Here is a 22,233-nt window from a genome sequence, read left to right as displayed (position 1 = left end):
ATGCTGTTTTTATTGTAATTGTTTTGTAATATGGTTTGAAGTCAGGTATCCTGATACCTCCAGCATTGTTCTTTTGACTGAGTATTGCCTTGGCTATTCGTGGCCTCTTGTGTTTCCATATAAATTTAACTGTAGATTTTTCGATGTCTTTGATGAATGTCATTGGAATTTTGATGGGAATTTCATTAAACATGTAGATTACTTTTGGACCTATAGACATTTTTACTATGTTGATTCTACCAATCCATGTGCATGGGAGATCTCTCCACTTTCTATAGTCTTCCTCAATCTCTTTCTTCAGAGGTTAATAGTTTTCCTTGTAGAGGTCGTTCACATCTTTTGTTAGGTTTACACCTAGGTATTTGATTTTTTTTGAGGCTATTGTAAATGGAATTGTTTTCATATATTCTTTTTCAGTTTGTTCATTATTAGTGTATAGAAATGCTAATGATTTTTTATGTTGATTTTATATCCTGCTACCTTGCTGTAGCTATTGATGGTGTCTGGGAGCTTTTGAGTAGAGTTTTTTGGGCCTTTAAGGTAAAGGATCATGTCGTCTGCAAATAGGGATATTTTGACAGTTTCTTTACCTGTTTGTATTCCTTTTATTCCTTCTTCTTGCCTAATTGCTCTGGCTAGGAATTCCAGTACTATGTTGAATAAGAGTGGAGACAGTGGGCATCCTTGTCTGGTTCCTGATTTTAGAGGGAATGGTTTCAGTTTTTCTCCATTAATTATAATGCTGGCTGTAGGTTTATCATATATAGCTTTTATAATGTTGAGGTTCTTTCCTTCTATTCCTAGTTTTCTTAGAGCTTTTATCATGAAATGGTGTTGGATCTTATCAAAGGCTTTTTCTGCATCTATTGAGATGATCAAATGATTTTTGTCTTTGCTTCTGTTAATGTGGCTTATTACATTTATTGATTTTCATATGTTGAACCACCCCTGCATTCCTGGGATGAAGCCTACTTGGTCATGGTGAATGATCTTTTTGATGTGTTGTTGAATTCGGTTTGCCATTGTTTTATTGAGGATTTTTGCATCAATGTTCATTAAGGAGATTGGCCTATAGTTCTCCTTTTTGTAGGAGTCTTTGCCTGGTTTTGGGATAAGTGCAATACTGGCTTCATTAAATGTGTTAGGCAGTTTTCCTTCCCTTTCTATTTCATGGAACAGTTTAAGGAGGGTTGGTATCAGTTCTTCTTTAAACGTCTGATGGAATTCAGCAGAGAATCCATCAGGTCCTGGACTTTTCTTTTTGGGGAGACTCTTGATTGCTGCTTCAATTTCATTTTGTGTTATAGATCTATTCAGGTGATTAATATCCTCTTGGTTCAGTTTTGGATGATCAGATATATCTAGAAATCTGTCCTTTTCTTTAAGATTTTTGAATTTATTTGAATATAGGTTCTTGAAGTAGTCTGATGATTTCCTGAACTTCCATGGTGTTTGTTGTTATCTCCCCTTTTGCATTCCTGATTGTAATTTGGGTTTTTTCTCTCCTCATTTTAGTCAGGTTTGCCAGGGGTCTGTCAATCTTGTTTATTTTTTCAAAGAACCAACTTTTTGTTTCATTGATTCTTTGTATGGTTTTTTTGGTTTCTATTTCATTGATTTCATCTCTTATTTTTATTATTTCTCTCCTTCTATTTGTTTTGGTATTTGCTTGTTCTTGTTTCTCTACGAGTTAGAGATGTATCATTAGGTTTTTGATTTGGATTCTTTCAGTCTTTTTAATGTATGCACTCATGGCTATAAACTTTACTCTCAGGACTGCCTTTGCTGTGTCCCATAGGTTCTGGTAGGTTGTGTTTTCATTTTCATTGACTTCCAGGAACTTTTTAATTTCCTCTTTTATTTCATCAATGACCCATTGTTATTACGTAATGAGTTATTCATTTTCCAGGTGTTTGCATGTTTTTTGTCTTTACTTTTGTTGTTGAGTTCTAGTTTTATTGCATTTTGATCAGATAGAATGCATGGTATGATTTCTATTTTCTTATATTTGCTGAGGCTTGCTTTGTGCCCTAGGATCTGATGTGTTTTGGAGAAGGTTCCATGGGCTGCTGAGAAGAATGTATATTGTGTAGAAGTTGGATGAAATGTTCTGTAAACATCAATTAGGCCCACTTGATCTATTGTATATTTTAGATCTAGTATTTCTTAATTAATTTTTTGTTTGGATGACCTATCTATTAATGATAATGGGGTGTTAAAGTCTCCCACAACCACTGTGTTGGATTAATATATACTTTTAGGTCTTCCATGGTATGTTTGATGAAATTGGGTGCATTGACATTGGGTGCATATAGGTTGATAATTGTTATTTTCTTTTTGTCCATTTCCCCTTTTATCAGTATGGATGTCCTTCTTTATCTCATTTGATCAATGTAGGTTTGAAGTATACTTTGTCAGAGATAAGTATTGCTACTCCTGCCTGTTTTCAGGGGCCACTGGTTTGGCAAATCTTCTTCCAGCCTTTCATCCTAAGCCTATGCTTATTTCTGTCGGTGAGATGGGTCTCCTGTAAGAAACAAATTGTTGGATCTTCCTTTTCAATCCATTTCATCAAACGGTGCCTTTTGATGGGTGAATTAAGTCCTTAACATTAAGTGTTAGTACTGATAGGTATGTGGTGATTCCTGTCATTTATTTGTCTTAGTTGTTTGAAGGTTTGATTGTGTGTACCTAAGTTGAGATTACTCTCTACTTTCTTGCTTTTTCTTTTCCTGTAGTTTGGTGCAGCCTGTCTTTTCATGGTTATGTTAGGTTTCACTTTCTGTGTGCAGAATCCCTTGAAGAATCTTTTGTAGTGGTGGCTTTGTGGTCACATATTGTTTTAGTTTCTGCTTATCATGGAAGACTTTTATTGCTCCATCTATTTTGAATGATAGTTTTGCTGGGTAGAGTATCTTGGTATTGAAATTATTTTCATTCAGTGCCCAGAAGATCTCACTCCATGCTCTTATTGCTTTTAATATTTCTTTTGAGAAGTCTGCTGTGATTTTGATGGGTTTACCTTTGTATGTTACTTGTTTTTTCTCTCTAACAGCCTTCAATATTCTTTCCCTAGTTTCTGTACTTGTTGTTTTAATGATGATATGTCATGGGGCAGTTCTATTTTTATCTGGTCTGTTTGGTGCTCTGGAGGCCTCTTGCATCTGTATGGGAATATCTTTCTCTAGATTTGGGAAATTTTCTGTTATTATTTTGTTGAATATATTATGCAATCCTTTTGCTTGCACCTCTTCTCCTTCTTCGATGCCCATGATTCTCAAGATTGGTCTTTTGATGGAGTTGGTGAGTTCTTGCATTTCCTTTTCACAGGTCTTGAGTTGTTTAATTAATAGTTCTTCAGTTTTTCCTTTAATTACCATTTCATCTTCGAGTTCTGAGATTCTGTCTTCTGTTTGTTCTATTATGCTGGATTGGCCTTCCGTTTTGTTTTGCAATTCTGTTTCATTCTTATTTCTGAGGTTTTCCATATCCTAGGTGGTTTCCTCTTTAATATTGTCTATTGTTGTCCTGAGTTCATATATCTCTTTATTAATCGTGTTCTGTATTTCACTTTGGTGTTTATACAGTGCTTCTATGGTTTCCTTTATTTCTTCTTTTGCTTTTTCAAATTCTCTATTTCTGTTGTCTTGGAATTTCTTGAGTGTCTCCTGTACATTTTGGTTGACCCTATCCAGTATTATCTCTATAAAATTCTCATTGAGTACCTGTAGTATGTCTTCTTTTAAATTATTCTTGTGGGCTTCATTGGGTTCTTTGTCATAGTTTATCTTCATTTTGTTGGAGTCTGGATCTGAGTATCTGTTTCTTCATTCCCTTCTGTTCCTGTACTAATTTTTTGCTGTGGGGAAACTAGTTTCCCTGTTTTTTCTGACTTCCTGTCATTGCCCTTGGTGTTGTTATTGTCCCTTTACTGTGTGCAATTAAGTATTTTATAGCTTGTAATAATAACAATGGTGATATTTAGAATGGAAGGGTGAGAGGATATGGAAAGCAAAGAAGTTAAAGAAAAAGGGAAAAACAAATAAACAAGTAGAAAAAACAAAACAAACAAACAACAAAAAAAGTTTCAAAGCTATAAAGAGGGAGAGATAGTGTACTAATCAACAGTAAGCTGAACAGGCATTAGAGAGACATCAAGAGGATTGAAAATAAAAAATTAAAAAAAGATAAAAATAAAAAATAAATGAAAAAAATATATATATATATAAAATATCCAAGTTCAAATGTAATAAAGTTTCAGTCTTAATAACTTTGGTGTTTGCCCCTCAGCCTCCAATCCTGGATATGGTGTCTCAGAAGTAGTTCTGTTGTTGTCTCATCAAAGGGGAACAAAAACTAAACAAAACAAAACAAATAGCACAAAACAAAAGAAAACCTCACAAAGTGTCTCAAGTTCAAATGCAATATAGTTTCAGTTAGTTTTTCACCATGCAGGTGTAGTTCAGTTATTGTTTAATCAAAGGAAGAGAGAAAAAAAGAGTCTGGAGACAGTTCTCTGAATGGCTATCTGCGGCTGTGGCTTGCCTGCCTGCTGCTGTCAGCCTGCTGTTGCTGGAGGCTTTATTTATGCAGATCTCAGGAGTGAGTTTAGCACTCACCTGGCCCCACAGGCTTTGTTTACTTAGGGTTCTCCTGGGCGCAATGCCCCTGCTACAAGCTTTCCCCTTTCCAAGTGCACTGGGGGAGGTGACACTGCACCAGCTTTCTCAGGCCTGAATGTTTATTTACAGTTCACATGGGAAGTCGTTTTCCCCACTCTCCTGTGGAGTTTTCCTCCCACCGCCAGTTTTACAAACTTTCCTGCTCCTGGATGCTGGGCAGTGCCACCGTTCCTGCCTTCTCTGGTCAGCTTGATTATTTATACCTCATGCGTGAAGTGGTCTTCCCCCTCTCCTGTGGAGTTTTCCTCCCACTGCCACTTTTACAAGCTTTCCCACTCCTGGTTGCTGGGCGTGTGCCGCCGCTCATGTCTTCTCCAGCCAGCTTGTGAGGGATTCCTCTCCCTCCCTCTTTGGTGCTCAGGTTGCCCCGCCCTCTTTCCTATGTGTCTTTTTTGTTGTTATTGCTTATTATTCAGTTTCTCTTTTTTCCCTGGGTGGGGGTTGGTCTGTTCTGGGGACTATGCTGATCTGGCCCAGGGTTTTCTATGGGAGTACCATGTACCGCTTAGCTCACCTTGAGGTCCACGTCTTCCCAAGCCATCTGGGCGCTGGCATCTGGCAGTGGTGTGGGATCCCTCCTGGTTTCTCTGTTTAACGTGAAGTGGAGATGCTATACGTGGGCTAGGGGTGTGGAAGAGTCAAAGTTTTTCCTCTTCTCAGTGGTTTTTCCTGCAAGATGTATCTCCAGAGTCTCTCCAAAATTTTACTTTAGGAGCCATGCTTTCTGCTTCCTCCCTCTAGCCACCATCTTGGAATTCCTATAAGATAAAAATTTAAATATCTGAGACAATAGATGGATAGATAGATAGAGATAAATAGACAGAAAGATAAACAGACAGATAGGTACATAGATTCCCTATACAATTATAAATGTTTTTTCCTGTAAAAAACAGTTAAAGACAACTACTAACCACCTTAATCATAGATATGACAGTGCAAGTAATAAGAAAAGAATAAAATAAAGAAGATGGCATATGAAATGGAAAAATAAGAAGAAGCAGGTTAGAAGAATGGATAAGTAGAAGCAGAATGGATAAGAATTTGAGGAAGAGAAAAGATTAAAAATCTGATCATAAAGGAAAAATACATAAATAAAATTAGGCAAAATATGAAGAGATTTAAAATGAAAGTCTAAAAGATGTTATAAAATAAAGTAAGTAGTAATAAAACGTAGAGCAAGAAGGAAAAGGAGAGGGTGAAGGAGAAGAAGGAGGAGGAGGAGGTTGTTTTCTGGGTCCTCCAGTATTGAAATCCACTAGTTCTTTGGAGATATGGTTGTGGTTCATGACTGCAGACTACTTTACTTCCTCTGATTTCCCACAGTAGTGGACATTGCTGTATGTAGATTGAGGATGGAATGGTTATAAATCAGTTAGCAGTGTCATATCTCTTTAGAAGCTTCTCTTCTTTGTATACTTTCAAGTGCTGTTAACCCCAGTGAGTGCTTGCATGATAGAATCCCACAGCTCCACAGTTTATGCAAACATCCAAGTTGGGGGTGGGGGGTGGGAGGGGTGGTCCCAGAGTTTTTCAGACAGTGACATAAGCAAACAGAGCTCTGCAAGCTGCACTGGAGTTGGACCACTGGCCCTGATGGAACAGAATCAGGCTGAAATTTTCAGCACTTTCATAGTCTACCCAGCAGTAATCCAACCTGACAAAGGGAGGAAGATGTGGAAATCCAGCCATCTCAGGACCTGGGTTCAGATTTCTAAGACCCCCTATCAGCAAACCTCATGTACCAGGCAGGCAGCTTTCTAGTAATCCATGGATCATAAGCCCTTACCTACCAGAATTCCCTCAATCCAGCAATGACTGACATTGCCCCTTGCAACAGAAGACTGGGAAATAGACCAAGGAACAATTGACAGCCTGAGCTACCAGCAACTTAGCTTCTTAGTGAGTCTGTATCTACCACTTCCCTCCTACAATTGCTGTCTTGGCATTCTTCTTCAGGCATTTTGTGGCAGGGTATCCCAGGCTCCCTATCATAAGATTCCTTGATTCCAGAAAATCATCATCTCTTTCTCTCCTCAGAATATAATCTTTCCTTTGGTACCCTGACTCTCCCCATTCACTAAATCCCTCAGAGGAAACTACCCACAAGCTTAATCTATCTTTAACAATTTAAAGGTTCATTGTTAGAGACCTCTCCATTCAACTGTGAGTGAAGCCTGAGAATAAATAAATGATGTAAATAGTATTTCCAAGGGCATGATTTTGCATGTCCTTCATGGCTTCAAAGCTGGGAACAGGGTACCTGAAAGAGGACAGTCCATCCAATTTAGCTGAAGGGCCATGAATAGTATAGCCCTTTAGGCTGCTTTCACACCCTTCAGAATTTCCTGAATTAAACAAATCATACCCTTCACCATCCGGAGCAAAGCATCCAGGGTTATACTAAAGAAAGCAATATTTTTGAGATAAAATGGAATCATATTGTGAAGGGGGTACCCAGCTTAGAGAAGTAGAATGCAGAGAAGAAAAGGAAGTAGAAGCTTGTGGGGAAGACAGTCTGAATTTCACAATCTTGTAATAGGATGATAAAGGATATTGAGGCACAAGCAGGCACTGACCTGGGAAGAAATACCTAGTCCGTTAATATTCCGATAAAAAACAATTGTAAAAATAAATTGTGAGGTGGATCTAAAAATGTGTTCAGAGTACTACAAGGCATGAAGACTTAGCAATGTAGCGACACAATGGGAAATGAACATGAATTTCAGAGGGAGAAGTTCTGGTATCAACTTGCATTCCTTATCTAAGTGACCCTGGAAAGTCATTTAAACTCCCAGAATAGACTCTACATCTATAAAAAATAGACAGCAGAATCTGTTACAGATTGCCTCAGTGAGACAGTGCCATGGACCAGATGAGAATGTTATCAGTGCTAACAGGGGACTGATATACCAGACACCAAACAGGGGCCAGGAGAATGTCTCAGAAAAACATACAAAGAAATCAATAGTTTAGAATGAACACTTCCAGGAACTGCAAAGGCATCCAAATTCACTGCAAATACCCAGTTCAAAACCTTTCCTACTCATCCAAATCTAGAGCATGAGGAAATATTCTCTACCTGTAATTGCCTTCGCCAACTAGACGTAATTGGTAGCTTAATGAAAGTTGATATCAGGATTTAAGCAGGAGGATACATATCAGCAAAAGGCTGAACAAATTCTCAATACAGAAATACAACATGCCCTTGGATGTTCCCTTTCAGGCAGAGACAGAGACACAAAGACAACTGAAACATCTCTTTTTCCAAAATGATATACTATCTTTTGTAAAGGATCACCATCCCGGGCCATCCAGTGCTCACTGGCATGTACAGATGCTAGAGGAAAAAAAAATCTGTCCTTATCCTCTAAAGCAATAAGACATAAACACTTCACAAGAAGGAAACAACACAGCAGCATGTTAAGTAACACCATAGAAAAATCTCCTACTGTGCAGATGCTACAACCTGACATCCTCAAACACTGCCAACTACCTGTAAGCACAGAGATATAGGCCAGATGGTTCAAGGATGCAGGCAAGACTGACACAAAGTGTCAGGAGAAATATTAATTCAACAGTCTACATCTGCCTGGAGGCATGTGGCAGGAGAAAATAAATATAACTTGCTTTCTGGGGACCTCTGACTTGATCCTCAGCAAACCTTTTAGAAGCCACCTGCAGTAAATCCCACACTTTACCCCACTTTTCTTTTTTTTTTTTCATTATTCATATGTACATACAAGGCTTGGGTCATTTCTCCCCCCTGCCCCCACCCCCTCCCTTACCACCCACTCCGTCCCCTCCCTCTCCCCCCCACCCCCTCAATTCCCAGCAGAAACTATTTTGCCCTTATTTCTAATTTTGTTGTAGAGAGAGTATAAGCAATAATAGGAAGGAACAAGGGTTTTTGCTGGTTGAGATAAGGATAGCTATACAGGGAATTGACTTACATTAATTTCCTGTGTGTGTGTGTGTTACCTTCTAGGTTAATTCTTTTTGATCTCACCTTTTCTCTAGTTCCTGGTCCCCTTTTCCTATTGGCCTCAGTTGCTTTTAAGGTATCTGCTTTAGTTTCTCTGCGTTAAGGGCAACAAATGCTAGCTAGTTTTTTAGGTGTCTTCCCCTCCCTTGTGTGCTCTCGCTTTTATCATGTGCTCAAAGTCCAATCCCATTGTTGTGTTTGCCCTTGATCTAATGTCCACATATGAGGGAGAACATATGATTTTTGGTCTTTTGGGCCAGGCTAACCTCACTCAGAATGATGTTCTCCAATTCCATCCATTTACCAGCGAATGACAACATTTTGTTCTTCTTTATGGCTGCATAAAATTCCGTTGTGTATAGATACCACATTTTCTTAATCCATTCGTCGGTGGTGGGGCATCTTGGCTGTTTCCATAACTTGGCTGTTGTGAATAGTGCTGCAATATACATGGGTGTGCAGGTGCCTCTGGAGTAACCTGTGTCACAGTCTTTTGGGTATTTCCCCAAGAGTGGTATTGCTGGATCAAATGGTAGATCAATACCCCACTTTTCATCTATTCTTGTAACCTTGCTGTAGCTCTTCAGCTTTCAATGTTTTCTTGGGCAAGAGTCTCCTTAGGAGACTCAGTCTTTTCATCTGTTAGTGAAAATAATGCACTTGTGTCTACCTCACAAAGGATTTTGATAAAGGTCAAACTTCTAGAAATCTCGACACAAAAGAATGGTGGTATGCTACTATTATTTGTTTGAAATTTCTTGAAAAGCATTCAGATTCTGTACAAGTATAACAGTATTGCCTTTTATGTAGCAATCCACTGGGCATTGCATGAGGTGCAGGGTGCAGAGGTGAGAGATCTGAGCAGTGGGTCTCTGCTATGGAGAAGCTGTCCAGCCATGTCAAGGGAGGTCCCAGAAGTTATTCTATAAACTCCACAATGGCATGTCCTCAAATTTATTCTCTTTTCCACTTTCCACATTCTCCAGCAGTATTTCTAACTCTAATTAAATTACCAAGTTTCAAAATAAGTCTTTTCCTTTGCTAAGCATCTCCAGAATAGTGACTGTTTTGTAGGGAATTTAAACATGATACTCACTCCTGTCCCTCATTAACTCTGAATTCAGAGTGGCAAACAAGGAGAGACATCCTATAATAGACTCTTTTAACACTCCTAACCATTAGGACAGTTTTCATTGTCTTTAATGCAGGGCAATGACAAGACTACTTAAAAAGGACCCTGACAACCTGAACAAAGAGAAAGATATATGTCCTGACGTTAAGGAAGAGGAAAGATGTGGTACTGCTCCTCTACCCCACTACCTGTTGGGTCAGCTCCAACCTGTCCTTTGTCTTTCCTCCTTCAAAGTAATGGCCATCCATGTTTGTGGAAAAGAGCCACAGAAACTCCAGACTCCTAATGAACTCTCCATCTCCTTCATCATCATCTTGTGATGTTATAGTTCTGGTCATCAAGTCCTTTGATTTGACTTCCTCTCCAGTGGAATATCCTAGGGCAAACAGTCTTCAGTTTCACAGATATAAGACTTAGATAAACCTTATTTTTCCTGTCATGGTGGCTACAGAATCCTGAAGAGCCAAGTCTCTTATCATTACCAATCAAGTATCAAAGTAAGTTACAAATACCTATGAAGTAAGGGAATTTCTATGTGCCTGCCATTTCCTTCCTCCAAACACTCATGTCCAAGGCCTAAGGCAAACCAGCTATGTAGGTGGGGGCCTGCATTTCTCTGTTTTCCTTACCTCTGCAGTCTTCTAAGAATCAGCTGATTTCCTTCTCTGCCCTAAAAGTTTTCTTATCACATGTAGATCATCTATGCACAGCATGTCCAAACAGAGCAGAACTAATGAAATTCTCTGGGATGGGAAAGACACAGGTGTGTTTGTACAGGGACAAAACTGACCCTAACCCTACATGCCCTTCTGGCCCTACTGAGAGTTTTAAAAGCAGATTCTTCACATTGCATAATTATTATTCTGCCACCATGCGTGCATTCCTGATCCTGGCCCTTGTGGGAAGTGCTGGTGAGTTCCATGCCTTGCCTGGGCCCTGTCTTCCACTATCCTGGAAATTATGGCTCCTACCATTATTACTGCCTCCCTGAACTCTTGTGTTCAATTTTCCTAGCTAGTGCCTCTGCTTTCCACTCTCCTGGTCTCTCTTCAAATCTCAACTGTCCTGCATTCTCCATGATTCCACTCCAACTACCATCCTTCATCCAAATCAGGGATACAGTCAGCGCAGCTGGAAAGGGAGAGCGTGTGGAGGTGGTCCATGGTGTGAACCATCAGCTTGCCTCCAAACTATAATGCTTGCTTTCATTTGCTCTGGGATAACTCTACCATAGATGTTTCAACCTCAAGTGGAACTACTGAGGTTGAAAACCTTCCTGTCAGAGACCCAACCCTAGAAATTCTGACTTCATGCATCAGGAGGGAAGCCTGTGTGGAGGGTTTTCAAACTGCCCAGATAATTTTAAAATTCCCAGTTATGCAGCCTTAGATAAGAACCACTCTGCTATTGGCCAATAGCAGTAGCAGTATCTTCCTTTGTCCTGCCTAAGTGGACGTGGGAGATGCTCCCTACTCTGGTCACACAGTACACATCTTAGTTACGGGAGCAGCTGGGTACATCCAGATCCACTCAGCCAGGACATTTGCCCATGTATGCCACACTATTCTGAAAGCCTGGGACTAATAAAAGACAAGGGCAATAGATAAGTGATGAATTAACATTCAGAATAATGAAAAAAGCATTTAGTGGGTGAGGCCACCAAATTCTGACCATATCCTACAGAACACATTCTGTGTCCACATGTTATGACCCCAAGAAAAGATTTAAATTCTGCATGGATTCTAGCTAGGGGCTGTGTAGACCCAGGGAAGTGGGACAACTAAAACCTCTGATGCTTATTTCCAAGAAATGATCCCAACTTGTCTACAGTCATTGTGCTCATTAGCAATCCTAATTAGCAGGAAGCAGTCACTGGGCTGAGGGCTCCACTCTCCACATCTTACTGAATTGCCTTCTCCCTTCCTATCTCCACACAAGCTGCCCTCCCTCTTGATGATGATGACAAGATTGTTGGAGGATACACCTGTTCAGAATATTCTGTCCCCTACCAAGTGTCCCTGAACTCTGGCTATCACTTCTGCGGTGGCTCCCTCATCAATGCCCAGTGGGTGGTGTCCGCAGCTCACTGCTACAAGTAGTAAGTCCTGAGCCTCTTGAATGCAGAGTTCACAGTCAGGCCCTGTGGAGGGATGTGGAACACTCCAGGTGAAGGCTGAGGTCTAGAGGTGGATGGGAAAGGCCATGGAGAAGAGATGAAGTTGCTGGCAGTTGGTGACTTCCAAGAACTAAGAGTGAAGAGGGTCACAGAATAAGAAGCCCCTCACACCCCAAACAAACCCACACAACAGCAAAGGTATGGTTCATAAATATAGATAAGCATCACTTTGTTGTGTAAGGACCAGTGAGGAAGGTTGACAAGGAAAATGTACAAGTACAAAACCTGGGTCCTATAGCCAGGTAATGAACTCCAAACTATTAGGAACAAGTTTGAATATTTTGGAATTCTTAAACCTTTCTACTTCTGTTGATTATACTATGTAGACTAAGCTGAGAAGACTTATCTCCAAAAGGGTTCTTAGTCCTGAGTATCTATCAGAAGGGTTGCATAACCAACAGGGCTATAAAAACACGAGTCCCTGGGCTCCAAATCCTAGATTGTGATTCAGTAGGCATGGGTGGGTAGGCATCAAGAAGGTGAATTTCTGACAAGGTCCTATATGATGATGCTGCTGTGGGTCCCAGAGTCACACTTGGACCCCCACTATATTAGATGGCACAGAACAGCAGTGATTACCAGAACAGAAGAGAGAAACAAAGGTACCTGCATGTAATTACCAAATCCACAGAGGACGAGTGGAAATATAATTTGCTCTTTTGTGTCCACAGCCCTGAGTGCAAGAGGGGACATTGAGCAAGTAGTTTGGTCAGCAGTCCCCAACTGAAGTCCTTCACTCATCCCCTCCACACCTTCTACTTATGAGGCAGAAAGGCCGGGCACTCATACCACCACTTACACAATACCTATATGCTGTTCTTATGGTGTTTCCGTGTGCCCCATCACAAGGCTCCAGAGTGACCCATGAGCAGGGAGCATGAAATCCTGGAAGTGTCTTTGAAATGGAGAGATAGCCTCTAATATGCCACCTTTTTCCAACAGCCGCATCCAAGTCAGACTGGGAGAACATGACATAAATGTTGTTGAGGGAAATGAGCAGTTTATCACTGCTTCCAAGGCCATCCGACACCCCAAGTACAGCTCATGGACTCTGGACAATGACATTATGCTGATCAAGCTCTCCTCACCTGCATCCCTTAACTCTCAGGTGGCCCCTGTAGCTCTGCCCAGCTCCTGTGCACCTGCTGGCACTTTGTGCCTCATCTCAGGCTGGGGCAACACCCTCAGCTCTGGTGGTGAGTAGAGCCCTTCCCAACTTCTTCTCTCTCCACTTCCAGAACCAAGCACAAGTCTTGGTTTGAACCCATTTGCTTCCAGCCTGCAAATAGATTTCAAGTGTCCTCTACAAACAAAGGTTTGTAGCAGGTACTAGAGAAATATAAATTTCAAAGACATTGATTCCTACAATCTAAACAGGACTAATATAGAAGGTGATATTATTACTCCCTGGAAGGATAATCACAAATAGCCATTGTGAGAAATAAAACCCACTCTTCCTTGCTGTGTCTTAAGATTTTGGGTTCATACCAGTGGCTGCCCACCATGCTCAGCATTGGATTCCTGTTACCCATTCTGGTATGCTTCATATTTATTCTTTCCTTGATCATTTTTTGCCCTCACAGTTTATAACCCAGACAAGTTGCAGTGTCTAGATGCCCCTGTGCTAAGTCAAGCCGACTGTGAAGCTTCTTACCCTGGAGAGATCACTAACAACATGGTCTGTGTTGGCTTCCTCGAGGGAGGCAAGGATTCCTGCCAGGTGATTTGAGTCTTTCACTTAACACAACACTTGACCATACCCAAGTTCAGGGTGGTGAGGATGGCAGCTCAATACATTGGCTCCACTGAGAAGTGAGGAGTCTCATTTGACTTAATATCGTTTTCTTAGTAAGAACAGAGAATGGGCCACCAGCTGACTAGATTGGGGTATTAAGTTCAGAGTACAAGTGTCTTTTGTCCTCTTCTACTCCTTATTATATAACTTGTTGCTCCTCCTCAGGGTGACTCTGGTGGCCCTGTGGTCTGCAATGGAGAGCTCCAGGGAATTGTTTCCTGGGGCTATGGCTGTGCTCAGCCAGGTAGTCCTGGAGTTTACACAAGGGTGTGCAACTACGTAGACTGGATTCAGGAAACCATTGCTGCCAACTAAAGGCCCCAAGTTCCTCTGCAGTTACTATGCCAATAAAGTGAATGTGTCCTCATTGTCTGTGTCTGTGCCTGCTTTGTCCACCTCCTACATGCTGGGAAAATTCATCCAATCTCAAGGTCGGATAGAATTCTCCCCATGAGACATGAATAGGGTTCCCTAGTTTCCAAAATATATTTCATCAAATACTTCTTTAGCAGCATATGAATAGACAAGAATAATAAGAAGGTAAAATATGGGCAGTTTTCTCAATACTACATATAAGATTTTCTTGACCTTGGAACTTTAGGGTGGTGTGAAGGTGCTAATGAGTGCATATGTTGGTGTTGTTTACATGACCATTGCCTTCTTTGACTGTGAAAGTATCCTCTTTGTATCCAGAGCAAACAAATTGAGGGAGAGATCATCACTGACCACTTCAACTTCTTCTGAGTTCCCCTCATACACTTATTCTTGCTAACCTTGTTGTCCTCCCTCTTAGCAGCAGGTATTCTACTTAGAGAAGAACTCACTAGCCATTTCTCAACAATCTGCTCATGTGTCTGCAGGGGACATAAGGACTTTCTGTGTCTCTACTCACTATGCTTCTAAGGAATTTACCTTTTCTTCTTTCCACATAATCAAAATAAGTATTAACTTTCCTGAGAACTTTATAGGCATTTCACACTCTTCCTTCTGGAATGGTTATTTTTCCAGTGTTAGAGATAGAAAGCAGAGGTTCAGAGAAGGTTATTAGTTTACGTATCCCATATAGAAGATGGTCAATATGGGAATTGTCTCCTTATTTGTCTGTAGGTTCTCTTCCTGAACTCTAATTCTCTCTTGATACTACTATGGTCTTAGATGACAATTTTATTTAAAACTTGTCTTCCTAGAAGCTGTGAAGCAACATAGTTAGGAACCTGAACTCTGTCAACTGACTGTCCAACTGTAAAACCTGATTCTACTTTTTTAGACAAGCTGTACAATTTCTTTGGGGGTAAGGATGGTGCACTGGGAATTGAACACATAGTCTTGGGTTTGCTAGGCAAATGCTTTAAGACTTTGGACATACCACCATACCCTTTGTTTGCATTTTGTTTTTGAGATATGGTCTTTCTAACTTTGCCCCCCTCCAAAAAAAAAAAGCAAGTGAAAAGAAAAATAAATGGCAAAGAAATAGTTAAATGCTGAAATACAGAATTATTTACTTTTAAAAACAAATGGTTGTATGTGATGATTTATTCTTTTACCTTCCAAATAGTGGGTATTACAAACTTGGTTCATCAAATTTGGCAAATTATAAGATTTTTTATGTCTTAGTTCCTCACATAAAAGATGAGAATAATGATGTATTTAAATGAGGGTTTATTAGAAAACTTAGGTAGAATTATTTATATAAAGTGCATTGCATTGTTCCAGGTAGAGATGAACCAAATAATGTAGTTAATATATTATTTCTCACTGTAATACCTGATATTTTGCCATTATTGGTTTTCAAGTTTAAGATTACCCTCCATTAGACAATTTTAGTTATTATGAAAGCTGTTTCTCTTGTTTTTTGTGATCTTATTTACATAAAATATTTAACTGTAAAATATGCGGATTTAAAATGAAGAAAATTTAAATCACTCAGTTGTAATAAACTTAGATGAAATTATATATATGGCTTGGGAATTTATTAGTCCAGTGGTAGTTTATGAATATCATTTAATGTCAAAATATATTTTATTAACTTTTATAAAAATATTTTAATGTATTGATGACCATCTTTCATATTATCAATTTTTACAACCAAAAATGCAATGACAAAGTCATGTGTGATGTTGTATACCTGAAATTCCATCACTGGGGAGGCAGGCGGATCATGAATTGGAGGACAGTTTGAGCTACATGTATAGTTCCAGACCACTCTGGGCTATGTAGAGAGACCCCGTCTCACAAAAAAAAGAAAAATAAATGGCAAGGACATATCTACATGCTGAAATACAGAGTTATTTACTTTTTAAAATAAATGGTAGTATGTGACGATTTATTTGTGTTACAGACTCAAGGGAATGAAGAAGACCCTCCTAATCCCATCTTCACATGGCTCCTTCTTATTCAGGTTTTAACTCAAATGTCATCTCCCCAAAGGGAATTTTCTTGAACACAATACCTGCCCTTCTTACCATACTACCACTCTATCCAGTTTTAATAACATCTAATCACTACTTTTGAAATAAAGTATATGTGTGTACATACATATCTATATAGAAGAATTTTATCAACATTTTATTAGCATGTATTAGTTATATAGGGGGATTCATTTGATATTTATCCTTACAATGTATCTTGATTAGATACAACACCTCCATCTTTTCCCTTATTCCTTCTTCCCTCCTCCTCAAAAAAATCTCAACCAGTTTCATTGTTCTATTTTCATAAAAGTATATAAAGTACTTCTACCATATTTACCCTTCTTTACTGTCTGTGTTCACCCATCCCCTCTCCCACTAGTCCCTAATCCTGAACAGGACTTGTTTTAAATTCCAGTTCTTTACTTTTTAAATATATATTAATTGTTCAAAGGGGCTTCACCATAATTTTTCACACATGCTTATACTGTATTTTAATCAAATTAAACCCTCTCTACTGCTCTCTTTTTCTATCTCCCCTATTACCCTATTATTCAATGGCATCCAGGTGTATACATAAATGCCAAGAAAGCAAGGATCTTTACTATCTTCCTTATTGATGTTTTCATACAATCTACAATTTTTGGAGCTACCAAAAGTTTTTTAGTTTTAGAGTATTTAAGTAAATAAACCTGAATTATAAAAGGGAAAATTTGGAGGGGATTCCAGGATGGTGAATAGAAGCACCAAAACCTCATTAGCTTCTCAAGGGATAGAATCAAAGCAGCAGAAGGACACTTACTCTTCAAGTTGGCAGATAGTGGGAAGAAACCATAGATTTGTAGGTTTGATGTCTTAAATGTATCCCAGAGGGCTTGAACAGTGTGTTCATGCATATATTTTTTCTTTATTGCTAATATTGGAATCCACCAGTTTTTTTGTGGGGGAGGTTGTGGGTCATGCCTGAAGTATATTGTACTTCCTCTAAGTTCCCACATCAATTGTTGGTGATGTTTGTGAGCTGAGGGCAGGGTGGTCAAGTGTCAGTTGTTAGTGTCAGGGTAGCATTCACTTTCAAAGATTTCATTCTTTACATACCTGGAACCACTGATGACCATTGAGCTTTACAACCTGCATGCCAGGTAAATTCCCTCTGGTTCTACAGGTCTCCAAGTTTGTGCCCTGAGGATGGCAAACATACAAGCCAAAGGCTGTCCCCCAAGTTTGTCAGAGAGTTGTGGAAGCAAAGAGAGCTCTGAGTTAGGAGCTGGAGGGGGACATCTGATGGAACGAAGACTGAACTTTCAGAGCACATTCAGTAACAAACCAACTTTTAGGAGGAATGAGGCAGTGGAAATCCAGCCACCTACAAGACCTGGACACAGAGGTCTCAGTTCCCCCATTAGCAACCACACCCATTAGGGATACAGCTCTAGAAGTTGATCAATTCATGGATCATAACCTCAGAGTTCTCAGTCTCCCTGTAAGAGACTGGCTCAAATCTTACCACAGAGGGTTGAGCCATAGGCTACCATATCCTCCACAGCCTGAGATGTACACTGCTTAGACTTTTCCTTGGATCTGCATCCCACCTATCCCTCTAAATGACTTCCTCTCTTGGATATCTCCCACAGTGACTGTGGCAGGGTGTCCACTGGGCTCCTGTCTTGTGACTGCTCCTTGTTCTTACATCCACATAGTAGCTCAGTCTCAAGCAGTAGGACCCAAATCCAGATGAGACTTGTGTATTACACTGTGTGATATGGTAGCAACACAAAGAGTTTCTTCTTAATGCTTGCAGGTGTCAATGTCAGACCAAAGTTCCCCGGTGGATTTAAAGCTTATAAGAATGAATGTTTCTCCTGAAATGGAGACTGCTAGTCTGTTGTCACCAGGGCTGCCTGAGCACTCCACACTAACTTTGTGGTTTTGAATGAAATTCAAAAGCTGTTCTGGTATCATCCCCCCATTTCATACCCAAGTGACTTGGAAAAGTGACATAACTTCTGAGCTTTAGATTTATTATTTATAAAATGAAACAGCAGTATTTGGTAAAGGTGATTGGTGTGGTAGCTGTGGTCTATTTCCTGCTTTCTGTTTCAACTTTCTTACACTCAATGCTTTTTAGTTGTCCTCTCTCCACTTTCTTGATTTCTTATGCTCTTCCACTCTTTGTCTCCTGAGAATATGCTCTTTCCTTTGTTACCATTCACTGATTTCCATGTAGAAAACTTTTAATCTGCCATCTTACCCTGAAACTTTACTCTGTTTCTACAAACTTCAAGGCTTGTTGCTAGAAAATTCTCCATTTAAGTCTTGATGTTTAATGAATCCTAAGAATAAATGAATTATACAAATGGCACTTCCAGGGGCATGATATTAGCATGTACTTCATAGCTTTGAAGTGGGAAGCAGGAGTAAGTGAAGAAGGATGAGGGTTTACTCCAATTACTTTATCAGCCATGAACAGCCTAGCCTCTCTGTGTCTCATTCTTCAAATTTTCCTAGATCATACAAAGGATTCCTTTCATTATCCAGATTCAGTGAATCCAAGGTGATATATTCATGAAAGTAATTTATTATTGGATAAAGTGAAATTGTACATTGGAGTGAGTATGTAGCTTAAAAAAATAATGGAAGAAAGAAAGGGGGCTGGAAGTTTGTGGGGAAGACAGGCTGGAATTTCATAATCTAACAAAGAAGTGATAAAGGAAACTGAGGCCAGCCATGAGATAACTAAGAGCTAGGAAGAAATGCCTCAGCTGTGGGCATTTGTGTAAGAAAGAGTAATAATAAGAAAATAGTAAGGTGGATCTAAAAAATCTGCAAACTACTGCACAGACAGAAAGACTCCACTATTCAGCAACAAGATGGAAAATGAACATGGTTTTCAGGTTATGCTATCATCTTGCATTCCTTACACAAGTGTCCATGGAGAAGTCACTTAATGTCCCAGATTTAGATTCTGTAAAAGTAGTCAACAATATCTATTAATCTGTTATAGATCACCTAAGTGAGGCAGCACCAAGGTTCAGTTGAGAGAAAGGAACACAAAATGTTCTGCAACAAAGTATGTAGGTGGAGAGTGGGACTATGCTTGAATCTCATCTTTCCCACTTACTGGTGCATGAACTTGAGAAAGTTACCATACCTATATAAGACTCATTTGCAGGAGATCCAAGATGGTGCCTGGGACACAGCCACAGACTGCCTGAGCAGTCTGGAGACTCTGGAGACACTCTAGAGACACACTTGACTGAGGTAAAGCACAAGGGAGAGCTGAAACATCAGCACTCTGAACCCCTAGCTCCTGGAAGTCTTCTCCACACCACAATTTACTAAAAGAACAGCCGGTGCTACACACCAAGCCCCACCCCATAGGCCTGGAGAGCCACTGCTCTGCAGGCCATGGGATCTCCGATCCCTGGACCCGCTTCTCAGCTCCACCAGGGCTGTGATCCCCCAAACCTCCATCCTCAAATCCACATGATCTCCACTGGACCAAGTCCCTCAGGCCTGCACAGGCCTGCACAATCTCCGCCTGGCCAGGCCCCTAAGGGTGTCAAGCCAGCAATCCAAAGATATTCACAATCTCCACTGGGCCACACCCCTCAGGCCAGCACAGGCCTGCACATTTCACAATCAAATCCTTAATCAACAAAGACAACTACATGACAGGGATCACCATGTATTTATCAATACTAACACTGAGTGTTAATAGACTAAATTCCCCCTTCAGAAGACACTGCTTCTCAAACTGGATTAAAAAGGAAGATCCAACAATCTGCTGCCTACAGGAGACCCATCTCATTGACAGAAACAAGCACTGGCTGAGGGTGAAAGGCTGGAAGAAGATTTACCAAGCCAATGGCCCCTGTAAACAGGCAGGGGTAGCAATACTTACCTCAAATAAAGTAGAGTTCAAACTTACATTGATCAAACAAGATAAAGAAGAACACTCTATACTAATAAAAGGGGAAATACACCAAAAGGAAATAATAATTATTAACCTTAATGCACCCAATGTCAATGCACCCAATTTCATCAAACATACTTTGAAGGACCTAAAAACATATAAACTCCAGCACAGTGATAGTGGGAGACCTTAATACCCCTCTATCACCAATAGACAGGTCATCCAAACAAAAAATCAATAAAGAAATTCTAGAACTAAATCACACCATAGACCAAATGGACCTAGCTGACATCTACAGACTATTTCACCCAACTGCTGCACAATATACATTCTTCTCAGCAGCTCATGCAACCTTCTCCAAAATTGATCACATCTTAGGGCACAAAGCAGCCTCAGCAAATTTAAGAAAATAGAAATAATCCCATGCATTCTGTAAGACCACAATGCATTAAAACTAGAAATCAACAACAAAAACAGCACTAAAAAACATGAAAGCAATTGGAAGCTGAATAACACATTGCTCAGTGATCAATAGGTCATTGATGAAATAAAAGAGGAAATTAAAAGTTTCCTGGAAGCCAATGAAAATGAAAATACGACCTACCAGAACCTATGAAACACAGCAAAGGCAGTCCTAAGAGGAAAGTTTATAGCTGTGAATGTATATATTAAAAGGTCAGAAATATCTCAAATCAATGATCTAATATTACTGCTCAAACTCCTAGAAAAACAAGAACAAGCAAACCCCAAAACAAGCAGAAGGACAGAAATAATTAAAATAAGGGCTGAAATCAACAAAATAGAAACAAAAAAAAGACAAAGAATTAATGAAACAAATAAGATTGACAGAACCTTGGCAAACCTGACTAAAATGAGGACAGAAAATACTCAAATCAGTAAAATCAGAAATGAAAAATGGGAAATAAGAACAAACACCATGGAAGTCCAGGAAATCATCAGAGACTACTTTAAGAGCTTATATTCTAATAAATTTGAAAATTTTGAAGAAATGGACAGATTTCTAGACACTTACAACCATCCAAAACTGAACCAAGAGGACATTAATCACCTGAATAGATCTATAACACAAAACAAAATTGAAGTGGCAATTAAGAGTCTCCCAAAAAAGAAAAGTCCAGGACCTGATGGATTCTCTGCTTAATTCTATCAAACGTTTAAAGAAGACCTAATATCAATCCTCCTTAAACTATTCCATGAAATAGAAAGGGAAGGAACACTGCCTAACTTGTTTTATGAAGCCAACATTACTCTCATCCCAAAACCAGACAAAGACACCTCCAAAAAGGAGAACTATAGGCCAATTTCCTTAATGAATATCAATGCAAAACTCCTCAATAAAATAATGGCAAACTGGATCCAACAACACAGCAGAAAGATCACATACCACAACCAACTCAGCTTTATCCCAGGGATGCAGAGGTGGTTCAACATATGCAAATCTATAAAAGTAATACAGCACATCAATGGAAGCAAAGAAAAAACCACTTGATCATCTCAATAGATGCAGAAAAAGCCTTTGACAAGATCCAACACCACTTCATGATAAAAGCTCTAAGGAAACTAGGAATAGAAGGAATGTACCTCAACATTATAAAAGTTATATATGACAAACCTACATCTTACTTAATGGTAAAAAACTGAAACCATTCCTCCTAAAATCAGGAATGAGACAAGGGTGCCCACTGTCCACACTCCTTTTCAACATAGTATTGGAATGCCTAGCCAGAGCAATTAAGCAAGAAGAAGAAATAAAAAGAATACAAATAGGTAAAGAAACTGTCAAAATATCCCTATTTGCGGATGATATGATCCTATACCTTAAAGAACCAAGAAACTCTACCTAAAAACTCTTAGACACCATAAACAGGTATAGGAAGGTGGCAGGATACAAAAATCAACTTACAAAAATCACTAGCTTTTCTATACACCAACAATGAACAAACTGAGAAGGAATATATGGAAACAATCACATTTACAATAGCCTCAAAATATTAAATACCTAGGAGTAAACTTAATGAAAGATGTGAATGACCTCTACAAGGAGAATTACAAACCCCTGAAGAAAGAGATCAAGGAAGACTACAGAAGATGGAAAGATCTCCCATGCTCATGGATTGGAAG

The 22,233-nt window shown here is 39.5% G+C and overlaps 1 protein-coding gene across 1 annotated transcript; it reads left to right on the top strand.

Annotated features, from left to right (window-relative positions):
• The first annotated feature begins 10,667 nt into the window (after positions 1 to 10,667).
• LOC109676510 (anionic trypsin-2) lies at positions 10,668 to 14,082 on the top strand. Its single transcript, XM_020152883.1, has 5 exons — positions 10,668 to 10,707; positions 11,735 to 11,894; positions 12,915 to 13,168; positions 13,556 to 13,692; positions 13,933 to 14,082. Exons 1-5 carry the CDS (start codon positions 10,668 to 10,670, stop codon positions 14,080 to 14,082), a joined length of 741 nt encoding a protein of 246 aa, XP_020008472.1.
• The last annotated feature ends 8,151 nt before the right edge of the window (positions 14,083 to 22,233 follow it).

Source organism: Castor canadensis, chromosome 2 (assembly GCF_047511655.1).
Source record: "Castor canadensis chromosome 2, mCasCan1.hap1v2, whole genome shotgun sequence".
Lineage (NCBI taxonomy): Eukaryota > Metazoa > Chordata > Mammalia > Rodentia > Castoridae > Castor > Castor canadensis.
The sequence above is the reverse complement of the archived record's forward strand: the minus strand, read 5'-3'. Positions and strand labels throughout refer to the sequence as shown.

What these genes read in the sequence shown, in the direction of transcription:
- LOC109676510 (XM_020152883.1), top strand. Translation starts at nt 10,668, where the DNA reads ATGCGTGCATTCCTGATCCTGGCCCTTGTGGGAAGTGCTG. An exon ending in CAACACCCTCAGCTCTGGTG is followed by an intron (nt 13,169 to 13,555) that starts GTGAGTAGAGCC and finishes TTGCCCTCACAG; the next exon opens with TTTATAACCCAGACAAGTTG. An exon ending in GAGGCAAGGATTCCTGCCAG is followed by an intron (nt 13,693 to 13,932) that starts GTGATTTGAGTC and finishes GCTCCTCCTCAG; the next exon opens with GGTGACTCTGGTGGCCCTGT.